Source organism: Salmo trutta, chromosome 5, assembly GCF_901001165.1.
Source record: "Salmo trutta chromosome 5, fSalTru1.1, whole genome shotgun sequence".
NCBI classification, from domain to species: Eukaryota; Metazoa; Chordata; class Actinopteri; order Salmoniformes; family Salmonidae; genus Salmo; species Salmo trutta.
The window spans coordinates 56,038,523-56,052,151 of NC_042961.1; the positions used below are offsets into that span (position 1 = coordinate 56,038,523).

Consider the following 13,629-nt stretch of genomic DNA (forward strand, 5'->3'; position numbering starts at 1 on the left):
ATTCTCTAGTCTGATGAAACCAAGATTGAACTATTTGGCCTGAATGGCAAGTGTCATGTCTGGAGGAAACCTGGCACCATCCCTACAGTGAAGCATGGTGGTGGCAGAATCATGCTGTGGGGATGTTTTTCAGCAGCGGGGACTGGAAGACTAGTCAGGCTTGAGAGAAAGATGAACAGAATGAAGTACAGAGAGATGAAAACCTGCTCCAGTGAGCTCAGGAACTCAGACTGGGGTGAAGGTTCACCTTCCAACAGGACAACAACCCTAAGCACACAGCCAAGACAACGCAGGAGTGGCTTCGGGACAAGTCTCTGAATGTTTTTGAGTGGCCCAGCCAGAGCTCGGACTTGAACCCGATCAAACATCTCTGGAGATACCTGAAAATAGCTATGCAGCAACGCTCCCCATCCAACTTGACAGAGCTTGAGAGGATCTGCAGAGAAGAATGGGAGAAACTCTCCAAGTACAGGTGTGTCAAGCTTGTAGTGTCATACCCAAAAAGACTCAAGGCTGTAATTGCTGCCAATAGTGCTTCAACAAAGTACTGAGTAAAGGGTCTGAATACTTAAATTCTAAACTTGGTTTTGCTTTGTCATTATGGGGTGTTGTGATGTCATTATGGGGTGTTGTGATGTCATTATGGGGTGTTGTGATGTCATTATGGGGTGTTGTCATTATGGGGTGTTGTGATGTCATTATGGGGTATTGTGATGTCATTATGGGGTGTTGTGATGTCATTATGGGGTATTGTGATGTCATTATGGGGTGTTGTGATGTCATTATGGGGTATTGTGATGTCATTATGGGGTGTTGTGATGTCATTATGGGGTATTGTGATGTCATTATGGGGTGTTGTGATGTCATTATGGGGTGTTGTGATGTCATTATGGGGTGTTGTGATGTCATTATGGGGTGTTGTGTGTAGATTGATGAGGAAAAACCACAATTGAATCCATTTTAGAATAAGGCTGTAATGTAACAAAATGAGGAAAAAGTAAAGGGGTCTGAATACTTTCCGAATGCTCCGTTTATGTGCATTAATAAAGTAGTCAAATCTGTAGTATTTGATCCCATATTCCTAGCAACCAATGATTATATCAAGCCTGTGACTTTAACTTGTTTGATGCATTTGCTGTTTGTTTTGGTTGTGTTTCAGATTATTTTTTGCCCAATAGAAATGAATGGTAAATAATGTATTGTGTCAATTTGGAGTCACTTTTATTGTAAATAAGAATATCATATGTTTTATTTAAAAGGCATAAATATCATACACCCCCCTCCTCCCCCCAATACAATAAAAGTGACTCCAAAATGACACAATACATTATTTACCATTCATTTTTATCATCTGAAACACAACCAAAACAAACAGCAAATGCATCCAACAAGTTTGTAGAGTCACAAACCTGATGTAATCCAATGTGCTGGAGTACAGAGCCAAAACAACAACAAAAAGTGTCACTGTCCCAATACTTTTGCAGCTCACTGTATGCACCAAACACTTTCCAAATGAATAACATGCTACGCTGGAGTTCTGTACATAAAGCATGCCTGGAAAGCATTGACTATTGACAAAGTTACGGAGAAAGAGCAATGCTGAGTCTTACTGTTCTGTAGTAAGTGGTAATATCACAACTTCAGCAACAATTCCATATTTTAATCCCAAGAATAACACATATAAAGTACTGCTTCCTCCATTAACGGTCAGCTCAGTTGGTGACTGGGACAAGGGGTCCAGTGTTTCCGAAAAGTACCAGGAGTGACTGACGTTGAGCTTTCAAATAAACATACCCGCGGCTGGTGAAATACATCTGTCCCAAATGGAACGCTATTCCCTACAGGCCCTGGTCAAACCTAGTGCACTATATAGGGAATAGTGTGCCATTTCCTCTCTTCGCCACCTAAACAAACATGTATTAGGCTCTAGCCTGATGCCCATTCCTCTTGGATAGAGAGTGTGTGCGAAAAACAGCCACCATTATGCTGCTACCGGCTGGTCATCTTAAATTGTCCTTAAAAGGGGTGCTTATAAAAACATGTATTTACGTCCCAAATGCCAACCTATTAGTGCACCCGATTCCGTTTATAGTGCACTAGTGCATTGTGTAGGGAATAGGGTGCCATTTAGGACGCGCAGTGCACTTGCTCACGTCCAGACGAATGGATGACTTAATATTTTGAAAAGGAAAAACCAAATTGCCACGCGACAGCTCAGTTACTGAGTGCATCCACACCCATGTTTACTGACAGAGACCCAATTATTTACGTCAATATTTTGACACGTTTATTGTCATGAATCTTGACCTGGAGGCAGAACTGAGCGGGTTCCGCTAGATGGGCCAGCTGCAAAGTAAAAATTGGCTATAGTGTAAAAAAAGAAAATGTATGAAAACAAAAATGTGCTTTTTGGTTTTATCCGAGTTTCTGATTTAGTGTCTGTGCCAGCTAGCGACCACTCTGCAGAGCTGCCTTCAGAACAACATTCATAATATTGCCCAGTGAGCATTGTGATTAATTATGCTTTGGCCTACAGTGGCAAGGTACAGACAAAGTTCATTTTCAAGTTATTCATCACAAGGTATGATGACTACTTTCATGCTCGATATGATGAAAACTCAATGGTTATGAGGTGTGTGTCAATGGGGTCAGTTACTCTCCGCCTCATGGGGGCGCGTTTAAAAAAAAAAATCAAAGACCTCTTTTGCTCAGCTATGCGCTTCGGAGGGGCAGAGCCAGACCAGATGCGAACGAATGATATGGGATCTTCCAAACACCTGAGAAAAGAAAAGCCACTGCACTGCTGCACTGACACTCATTTCAATGGAGACTCGGCGTCACCAGGATCATTACAAATAACTTACAGCTGTAAACAGGGCATCGATTACTCGCACAATTACGCGCATCTTTGGGATAAAGTTACCCATTTAATCTGAATCAGGACATGCATATGAGTGGAGAACTTTTCAGTCGTAAGAAGACACCAATGTCTGTCCTGCAAGCGTAAATTTGTCTCAACAGTCCCGTGAAAGTGATGCATAAAGACGTTGCGCGTCGTTCAATCTTCCCAAATGACCAGTAACCGTTTTGTGACGAACATGACCTTAATGTAAATACTTTACATTATTTTTATTTTATTGGTTTAATTTTCTCCACCAGATCGCCAACAATGCAGGTCCTTCTGTTTGCCACCGTTCTCTTCTGCCTCGAGGACTTCGTCCGTACTGAGCCCAAACCAAAGTGCACGGAGCGCTGCGACGTGAGCACTTGCCCCAGCCCCAGCTGCCCGATGGGGTACGTTCCAGACCGATGCAACTGCTGCCTGGTATGCGCACAGGGCGAAGGCGACCCATGCGGGCGCAAAGACGACCTACCCTGCGGTGATGGACTCGACTGCAAGCACCCGGCCGGCAAGCGTCTCGCCAAGGGGTTCTGCCAGTGCAAATTGGGGCATAAAGTCTGCGGCAGTGATGGCAATACCTATGGAAACGTGTGTCAGCTTAAGGCGCAGAGTAGGAAGGCTCTGCAACAGGGGCTGCCAGCCATCAACTCGGTCCAGAAGGGACCATGCAAAATCAACCAAAACAAAGGTAAGTCATTTGTGTCTAAAAATAAACAAAATCAACAACAACATACAAAACATACAATTCAATATTAGCAGAAACTCGCTGTTTATTATCTATACATGGTCACTTTACCCCTAACTACATGTACAAATTACCTCGACTAACCTGTACCCCCCGCACATTGACTCGGTACCGGTACCCCCTGTATATAGCCTGTATATAGCCTGTTACTTAATGTTTTACCGTTTAATTTATTTAGTAAATATTTTCTTAACTCTATTTCTTGAACTACAATGTTGGTTAAGGGCTTGTAAATAAGCAATTCACGGTAAAAGTCTATCACTGTTGTATTCCTGCGCATGCGACAAATCAGATTTGATTTGCACTCACAGTTACTTTGATGCACTTTATGCAGTGTGGATGATGGATTGGTATGGGTGATGTTTGCATAGTGCAGTTACAGGGTTCATCCCAAATTACATCCTCTTCCATATAGTGCACCTTTTTTTTTACATACTCAATGCTGAGATTTGGTTAGGGCTCTGCTCAAAAGTAGTGCACCATATAGGTTTACTGTAAGTAGGCTAGTGGAAGAGCCCCTCCTTTGTCAGAACGGGCAGCCAGCAGACTGTCTGGGTGACTGGATCGTTAAAGTTAACCCCTAAAGTCAACCCCTACAAGTCCTTTATGTCCCTCATTGCAAAAGGACAAATGTTTCCCCTAGACACTGATCTGAGGCCAGTTTTGTGGTTTTCCTTCCTAATGGTTTAGGTTAGGATTGGGGGGGAGAGAACTGATCTGTGCCTAGGGGAATATCCATCATTACACCCAGACAGACTTCCTATAGATTAGTCTCACATGATTAAAACTAATGACCAGCCACTGAATGAATGACTTCACTTGTCAGAGTTTAATGTTTGTTTTCCTGTCTAGCTTTTATTTGCATTTCCTGTGTCCATTTATAGGCATTTTCCTGCCCAGGGGTGGCAGTTACCTTGGTTCCCATTCCATTCTGAATGGATTTCTTTTTATAAAAAAGAATGTAGCACATTACAAATAATTTCTGAGAGACATTCTAGAATCAAAACATGACCTCATACCATCTCCGACCTAAACAGTTCCTTGTGGATGGTGTGTAACACGCTTTACATGCAGGCTACATCAACAAAGTTGTACTGTGTAATATAGACAACAGAGCCCATGCAAACTGAGGGGGCTCCATTGTAATATGGTAGAGATATCCTGCATGTCTTTTACACAGAATGAATCAAACCGTATTGAATTTGGCCATCAATTCCCTTTTCAAAACAACTAAGTGTATGACGTCTCTGGTTGACCTGACCCGAATAATACAGTACGTTCTCACTAATGAGGGAAACAGTTGGGTTGTGTACCTTCAGAGACATTACAGGAAGCAGGAAGTCCCATGCAGACACAAAGTTATGGCATATCCGATTTGTCTCGACTTTGATCAGAGGTCATTATTCTGTGTCAGGGGCTTAAAAGCATGTGACTGACTGCCATTGAATTGTTCTAATCTCCATACATGGGTTCAACGACTATTTGAAATAATTTCAACTATGTAAGCTGGGCTTGATTGATCTTGCCTGGCGCAATGGAACCAATAGAATATTCCCAAAACTGCAAACCTTGCCCATCGGGCACTCCAGGGAGAGCAGAGGAAACGTTTAAGATATTGGAAAGATGTCAAATAGTATTTGAACCCATAATTATATGGAGTTTAATAAGAGGGATACGGATGACTGATGATGAGATTTGTATTCTAATCTGCTCATTGGTCCATGAGCCAATTAGAATCAAGGCTTTGTAGAGACCTCACACAGACAGATTATTATGGATGGTGGCGTTTTTTCTTAATCTCCTGACAAATTGGCCAATTACTCAAGGTTTCCCTAACTAAACTGATCATTCCCTGTTGAGTTAGGAATAGAATGTTATCACTGTTTACATTTTAGTTTCTATTCTCAGATCTCCATTGCCTCTCATTTCTCAGTCTACAGCATATCCCACTCAGTCTAATATTATATCAGCATGTGAACCCATTCAATTTACACCGTGTGTGTGTTTGCCCTCAAGTCATCCTTGAGTTATTTCAGATGGACCAGCTACCACAGCGGCCTAAAGCTAAATGATCTCCCCATTATCATTAGGATGGGCTGGCCTTCAGTCTAAGTACATGTTTAGTATCTTCAAACTGTTCTTCATTCCAAACCCACATTTTCCAGACTTCTCAAACCCTTACCTTGGCATTGCATCTACAGTATGCACACATGCATGCGTGCACATAAACACTGAAATTACAATATATTCTTCTATCCCACAGAAAAGCATGAGGTACAGTATCATTATTGGCCACCACACAGGATAATAGCAGCCTGGTCCCAGATTTGTTTTACTGTCTTGCCAACTCATATGGTTATTGACAAGACGGCACAAACAAATCTGGGAAACCAGGCTAGACTAATAGCAGAGTTGGTTTTTCCACAGTTACTGCCAAGATTGTGCCATCCACTGGTTTGGTTTTTCTAATGCTTGGTTAGCCAACCGTAGAGGACCAATTTGTAGCCTAGTGCTGAAATATTTTCTTCTAAGATTCCACTCTGCTTGGATGTTTAATTCTAGACTCCCTTAGCCAACGGTTTACCAGTGATTACGAGAATGACCATAGCCAAAAATTGGATTTGCAAATGGTTAGAATGAGAATAGTTCTAAAATCTAGAGTCAGATGTTTTTCCCTGACCATGTGACCTGACTAGGAACTCTGGTCCCTGGTTAGTGATAGTGTTTTTCATGATGACGATCCCCCAGTCAGGAAAAACTCCTGGCCCTAGTATAACTGCATGATATGAATAAGAGTAACTGGAAAATCTGGGAGTTGATATTGAGGTCACTATTATGCCACAGGCTAGTTTCAGGACAGAGTGTATGTTTGCTGACTGTTTGTACTCTAAACTCAGCTGTGTAGCCTGATTGTGTATACATGTACAAGCCAAGGCGGTCACACACCGACACACACACAGGAAACCGCAGTCAGCTGAGGAGAACAAAAACGCCAGCCGGTGGCGCGGCTGCCATGTACTGGAAATAACTCGCTGTAATTAACGTTTGTTAACTGCTGCACGCACCCCACACACGCCACCAAGGCTCTTTCGTGGCCCTGAAAGAGTGCAGCCCGGCAAAACCTCCCAGCTGTTTTTAGACCAAAGTACTGAGGTTTCATTTAGGACTGGGTGGAGGGAAGAATAAAGTAGTGTAGGGCATCACAAAGGAAGTTTTAGAGGAACCTGCACTTGTTGACCTCATATGTTTTGATACTGTTGATGTTGTTGTCCAGGGCGTTTTCCTGATCACATGACCTAACTAGGGACCACTTTGGGCCCTTACTGTTACCACTTTGAAGCCTACTGTTTTTTGCACGTTAGGTTGCAGCTAACAGATAACAGCTAGAAAATATGACGTTTGAGTGGTGATGGTGTGGAGGAGTGACTGGATTCTATTATTAACATGAGTAATTCTTCCCGCTAGTATAGGTACTTCACACCCCACCAGTCCCAGGTATAAGTTTAACTTCATAGCTGACGTGGTGGAGAAGATCGCTCCGGCTGTGGTCCACATCGAACTCTTCCTCAGGTACGCCGAGTGTGTTTGTGTGGGCAGACATGTGTGTTTGTACTGCATTATACAACGGGTGTGTCTAATCCTGCATGCTGATTGGTTAAAAGCGCATTCCAGCCGGTGTCTATTCCACAAGTTACCACCGGCTAAATCTGACGTTAAAATGGCTATTTACTCTGTTCCATCTGACTGGGCAATCCACTGTCTCATCAGCCCAGCCAGGCTATTTATAAACTTGGATCTCCACTATAAAAAGCATCTAGACATTCTTACATTTCTTTTTAGAATAACATTTAGTTTTCAACAGTGGAGATTTCTAAAAAGTCTGTCCAACATTTGCAACGTTGTTTCAATATTCAAATTGGATTTCCAACTACAGTGGGTGTTGTGTCAGTATGTGTCTTACTCATGTTGAAGAGGGCGCATGATGGTTGAACCAAAATGATCACGTACAACGTAGTAACTTAGGAGTAACCTCATCACAACAGTGTAGATCATATGTCATCTCTCATCATAGGCTATAGCACTTCACATGACACAGTAAACTCTCGTCTTGTCATTAGAAAGTCTATATTTCTAGCTCTATGTGTACCTCTTGACCCCCAGACACCCTCTGTTCGGCCGGAACGTCCCCCTGTCTAGCGGCTCAGGCTTTGTGATGTCAGAAACGGGCCTGATAGTGACCAATGCCCACGTCGTTTCCAGCACCACGCCTATGTCAGGTCATCAGCAGCTCAAGGTCCAGATGCACAGTGGTGACATCTACGAGGCGACCATCAAGGACATTGACAAGAAGTCCGACATCGCCACCATAAAAGTCAACTCACTGGTGAGAGAAGTGGAATATATATTAGTTATACCACTGTATTGTTGAATGCTCGATTTATATAAAAATCTTACCCCATGGAGGTCCGGACTACTGCTGGTTGTCTGTTCTACCTGATAATTCTTTGTGAACAATATGTTTGTGGTAAGACTCCAATATTTGTGGTTAGAGGAAGACTAACAATGTATCCTAAAGACTTTTGGACTTTTTACAATGGACCAGTCCAAATACTATGGTGGTTATATATTCAGGTTCATGTTTTTCAGGATAAAAAAATCTATTGGAGCTAAGCACAGGCAAAGTCCTAAAGAAAACCTGGTTCAGTCTGCTTTCCACCAGACACTGGGAGATGAATTCACCTTTTAGCAGGACAATAACCTAAAACACAAGGCCAAATCTACACTGGAGTTGCTTAATGTAGATGATAGTGGTGGCTGCATGATGTGCTTGAAAATATGCAGAGTGGTTCTCAGTAATATGTTTGGGGCAAATCCAATACAACACTTTGTATTCAGGACAAAAAGTGAATTGCTTTGCCACATGTTTTACAGTATTACTTTAGTGACTTGTTGCAAACAGGATGCATGTTTTGGAATATTTCTATTCTGTTCAGGCTTCCTTCTTTTCACTCTGTCATTTAGGTTAGAATAGTGGAGTAACTACAATGTTGTTGATCCATCCTCAGTTTTCTCCTGTCACCATTGGCTTCATGGTGAAATCCCTGAGCAGTTTCCTTCCTCTCCGGCAAGAGATCGGGTGTATTGATGCACCATCCAAAGTGTAGTTAATAACTTCACCATGCTCAACGGGTTATTCAATGTCCGCTTTTTTATTTTTAACTATCTACCAATAGGTGCCCTTCTTTGCGAGACATTGGAAAACCTCCCTGGTCTTTGTGGTTGAATCTGTATTTGAAAATTCACTGCTCGACTGAGGGACCTTACAGATAATTATATGTGTGAGGTACAGAGATGAGGTAGTCATTCAACAATTGTGTAAGTCCATGCAACTTATTATGGGATTTGTTAAGCAAATTCTTACTCCTGAACTTACTTAGGCTTGCCATAAAAATTAACAATTAATTTGTACAAATCTCTAAAAATATAATTCCACTTTGACATCATGGGGTATTGTGTGTAGGCGGGTGACACAATCTCAATTTAATCCATTTTAAATTCAGTCTGTAATACAGCAAAATGTGGAAAAGGTCAAGGGGTGTGGTGTGAATACTTCCTGAAGGCACTGTATCATATCTTTTTTACATATGCTGATGTTGGGGTGGTGCTGGACATGATGAATATGAAGTTGAAAAATGTTGAAGTTTCCCTTTAAAGAATTCCTACACAAGTCCCTCTCTCTTTCGCTCTGCTACACCATCCGTCTCGTGAGCATATGTTTTTACTTAACTCTTCTCTCCGTCTCTCTCCTCCTTTCCTTTTCCATCTTCCCCCTTTCTGTCTCCTCCTCTCCCTCCCTCCCACCCTATCTCTCTATCGCCCCATCCTCTCTCTTTACTCCCTTTAGAAAAAGCTCTCGGTGCTGTTGCTCGGCCACTCGGCCGACCTTCGACCCGGTGAGTTTGTGGTTGCGATCGGCAGCCCCTTTGCGCTCCAGAACACGGTTACCACGGGGATCGTGAGCACGGCCCAGAGGGACGGCAAAGAGCTGGGCATCAGAGACTCTGACATGGGCTATGTACAGACGGACGCCATCATTAACGTGAGACATTCAATTAAACTTGATCTAAACTTTATTTAAAGGGCAAGTATATATAGCACACTCCACTTATAACCAACTCATAGGCTGTCTAGCTGTCTGTGACATTTTAAAGAGGACATCCATGATCATACACACAGAGACACATCCCATTGGTTGTTTGAATAATCATTGTTTCCATCTCTTCTCAGTATGGAAATTCAGGTGGACCTCTCGTTAACTTGGTAAGCGTTACATCAGCATACATAACATTAGTCACAATCTTCCCTGTGATAATCTTGAGAATAAGCCGTTGCCATAGAAGAATAATACGCTAGTAACAAAACGTTCACTGATCTTGTGAGTCACGTTGCCAGGATTCCAATGCCCATTCTGATATTCTATGTAATTAAATGAAGCCAGCCCAGTGCTGACCCCTAATAACCCTGTATAGGATGCCACCACGATGGTGAGGTGGTCAGTAACCGTAGCAATCCAGTTTCTATTCATAACACAATGTTACATTATCTGTCTGACTGCCACCAGGATGGAGAGGTGATCGGCATCAACACTCTCAAGGTGGCTGCTGGGATTTCCTTCGCCATCCCCTCTGATAGGATCACACGCTTCCTCAACGAATCAATGGACAAGCAGAGCAAAGGTAGGCCCACCCCTCCCCTTCCTTAACAAATCATTGGACAAGTAGAGCAAGGCCCGTCACCACACATACAAAGGTTGGACCCAGGTGCAGAGAAGAGACAATACGAGGAATCAGTGGTTAAGGATAAACATAATACTTCACTGAGAAACGGTAGCCGCAGGATCACAGTACACTTGAATAAAACAACAAACACTACCTCTCAAACTCACTCAGGACACAACCACACACAGTAAACAATTCAAGTTTCTGCAAAGGACAACAGAAAACACACCTCTTTTAACAGGGACATCATAATGAATAAATTGGACCCACCTGAGTGTCGTTAATGTCTCTAGGACGGTCTCTGCCGCCCTCTGTCGACAGGTAGAACCATGACAGCGTGATCACATTTTAACAGAAAAAGGAAGAAGAATAGAACAGATGAGTATAAATAACTTTTTTCATTTTTTTTTTTTTTACAGAAGTGAGATCACTGAAGAAACGGTTTATTGGAATAAGGATGCTTACCATCACCTCAGCGTAAGTCTTTGTAACACGTAATCATAATACTAAAATGTGTGTTAAACTATATATTACATCTCTATAGCTTACAATAAATACAAACATTTTTACTTTTTCCAAAACTAACTTTACTGTGTGTCTGCCTGTCTGTCCTGTCTAGCCTGGTTGAGGAGCTGAAGCAGCAGAACCCAGACTTCCCAGAGGTCACTAGTGGGATCTACGTTCATGAAGTGGTTCCTCACTCTCCTGCACAGAAGTAGGTGGTCTACACTGCTATAACATGACCATTGATTGGCTTAAAAGATTTAGTTACATTTTATAATAACGTTCATGAATAAGCCACGATAAATGAGCATCGTTATTTATATTTAAAAACAAAATGCTTTGCAATACCCACAGACCATTTCAAAATATATATATATATTTTGAAATCCCTTTTCTCCACACAGAGGTGGAATCAGAGACGGCGACATCATCGTGAAGCTGAACGGCCGTCCGCTGCTGACCACTGCTGACCTACAGGGGGCGCTCACAGAGGAGACGACTCTGCTGCTGGAGGTCAGGAGGGGCAACGACGACCTGCTCTTCAACATCCAGCCTGATGTCATTATGCAGTAGTCATGACGACAATGACCACGAGTGTATTCAAGATGAAAAATAAAATAAAAAATCGGAACGTTCTGTAACGTTAGTGTCACTCATGAACAAGCCCCTTGCTGTTCAACGCCGAGCCCGACGACGTCATCGCGCAGTAACCACGGCAACCGTGGTGTGGAATCCGGGAGACTGATTGATTAAAAGTATATGGACCACCAAACAAACACTCTGGTTGAGAGACCTAGACACTGATAGTTGCCCCTAAACATTGATCTAGGGTCAGTTGTTTGTTTCTCCCCCTAATGGTTCATGATAGGATTTGGGAGGGTAAAATAGGATCCTAGATCTATGCCTAAAGGGTGACTTTTTAACCATTCATATCTAAGGAGAAGACGATCAACAAACAGAAAAACTGTGTTTGTTTGTTGGAACCTTGATGGGGAAACGATAGACTGACTGAACCTTGTTTGGGAAATCTCCACAGAACTCTGGAGTCCAAATGCATTTAGGACTGAAAGTCCCAGTGAAATGAAACACTTGATTTTTATTGTTATATATGTGTTTTGTATCATCTAAATGTCCTTGTCAAAGCATACGAGCTGTTTTTTGAGAGTCACTTACTCCGAATGCAAGCGATCATTGGTAAGACAAGTTTTAGCATAATAGATTTTTAAATTGTTACATTGCTTTTATGGCCTTTTAAATCTCTTAGAATAGAAATAATTTCTGTATATACAAGTAGCTGTGTCCAATGCTGTCGGTTTGGAACTATTCCATAAGCAACTGTGAATGTTATTTGGTCAGTTATAGGTTGAAAGAAAGATCACATTTTGGTCAGAAATGGTCAGTTGAAAGAAATACATGATTTTTCAGCCTCCAAAATGTAAGCAGATGTCTGATTGAATCTGTTGCTGTATTCCTGCGGTCTTCTACTATAACCGACATGTTGGTAACACTTTACAGTAATGTCCCCTTTATAAAGGTGTTATGAGTTGTTCATAAGTAGTTTACAATACCAACTTGTGCTTATTGTATGAGTAAATAAACTTACTTTACAGGCAGTGAGTTATATATTAATCATCATAACTTAAGATTGAATGTTTACATATCCGGATTTCTTACCAACAGGCTATGTGAATGGGAGCGATTGTTTTTTTCCAAATAAATGTTTTATAAAAATAAATGAACATCTTTAATGGAATCTAGGTCATAGGACGTTCTTGCATTGACCCAGTGAGGAGTGTGTGTCCGTGTGTGTGTGTGTGTGATTCCCTTGACAACGTTCTGCTGCACTTGGAGATGGCTGATGAGGAAGCCAGGAATGTTTACTGCTGCAGGCCTTGTTTAGTACAAGCGGGGTATTGTGGATGCCTGCTACACACACACACACACACACACACACACTCAAATGTCTTGAGTCAATAAGTATTCAACCCCTTTTGTTACGACAACCTAGCAATGATCACCAACCAATTTGACAGGGCTTGAAGAATTTTTTTAAGAATAATGGGCAAATGTTGCAGTCCAGGTGTGGGAAACTCTTAGAGGTTTACCCAGAAACACTCACTGTTGTAATCGCTGCCAAATATGCTTCTACAAAGTATTTAAGAAGCACCTTTGTGAAAACTTATGTAATTTAGATATTTCTGTATCTCGTTTTCAATCAATTTGAAAACATTTCTAAAAAAATTATTTTTCACTTATCTCATTATGGGGTATTGTGTATAGATGGCTCAGATTCTTTTTTAAACGTAATCCATTTTGAATTCAGGCTGTAACACATTTTTATTTTGAATAAGTCAAGGGGTATGAATACTTTCTGAAGGCACTGTATGTATGTTAAGTTAGGGGTCACTGAAGAAATTCTTACAGTTTTACTTGTCTTGCCACAGGTCATACATGTATGTCTAATGTCCTAAAGGAGGACGTCTGGAAAGGAAACTGTACAGGAGAGAGACGATAAGGAGAGTCTGGAAGAGTTTTAGATGTGATTTACTGCCATGGAAGAGTTAACCCATATTCTGGTCCGCCAGAGAATCTGTGAATTGTTGGTTAATATCCTTGATGCAGCATATTCTGGTCCGCCAGAGAATCTGTGAATTGTTGGTTAATATCCTTGATGCAGCTACTACTGCTAAGTGAGCTTA

General features: G+C 41.7%; 1 protein-coding gene across 2 annotated transcripts; it reads left to right on the plus strand.

Moving 5' to 3' along the window:
• Window positions 1-2,759: 2,759 nt before the first annotated feature.
• LOC115194596 (serine protease HTRA3) lies at window positions 2,760-12,683 on the plus strand. Of its 2 annotated transcripts, none has more exons than XM_029754435.1 (9): window positions 2,760-3,590; window positions 7,118-7,217; window positions 7,809-8,031; window positions 9,553-9,747; window positions 9,936-9,968; window positions 10,270-10,384; window positions 10,846-10,903; window positions 11,046-11,141; window positions 11,335-12,683. In XM_029754435.1, exons 1-9 carry the CDS (start codon window positions 3,170-3,172, stop codon window positions 11,501-11,503), a joined length of 1,410 nt encoding a protein of 469 aa, XP_029610295.1. In that variant the 5' UTR covers window positions 2,760-3,169; the 3' UTR covers window positions 11,504-12,683. The 2 variants fall into 2 exon arrangements, with proteins under 2 accessions (XP_029610295.1, XP_029610296.1); XM_029754436.1 differs by having other exon boundaries at window positions 3,445-3,590; window positions 7,113-7,217.
• The last annotated feature ends 946 nt before the right edge of the window (window positions 12,684-13,629 follow it).

Excerpts from the sequence above, each read along its gene's own strand:
- LOC115194596 (XM_029754435.1), top strand. The coding sequence starts at position 3,170 with ATGCAGGTCCTTCTGTTTGCCACCGTTCTCTTCTGCCTCGAGGACTTC. Across the intron at positions 3,591-7,117 it reads CAAAATCAACCAAAACAAAG|GTACTTCACACCCCACCAGT; the intron begins GTAAGTCATTTG and ends CCGCTAGTATAG. Across the intron at positions 10,385-10,845 it reads AATGGACAAGCAGAGCAAAG|AAGTGAGATCACTGAAGAAA; the intron begins GTAGGCCCACCC and ends TTTTTTTTACAG.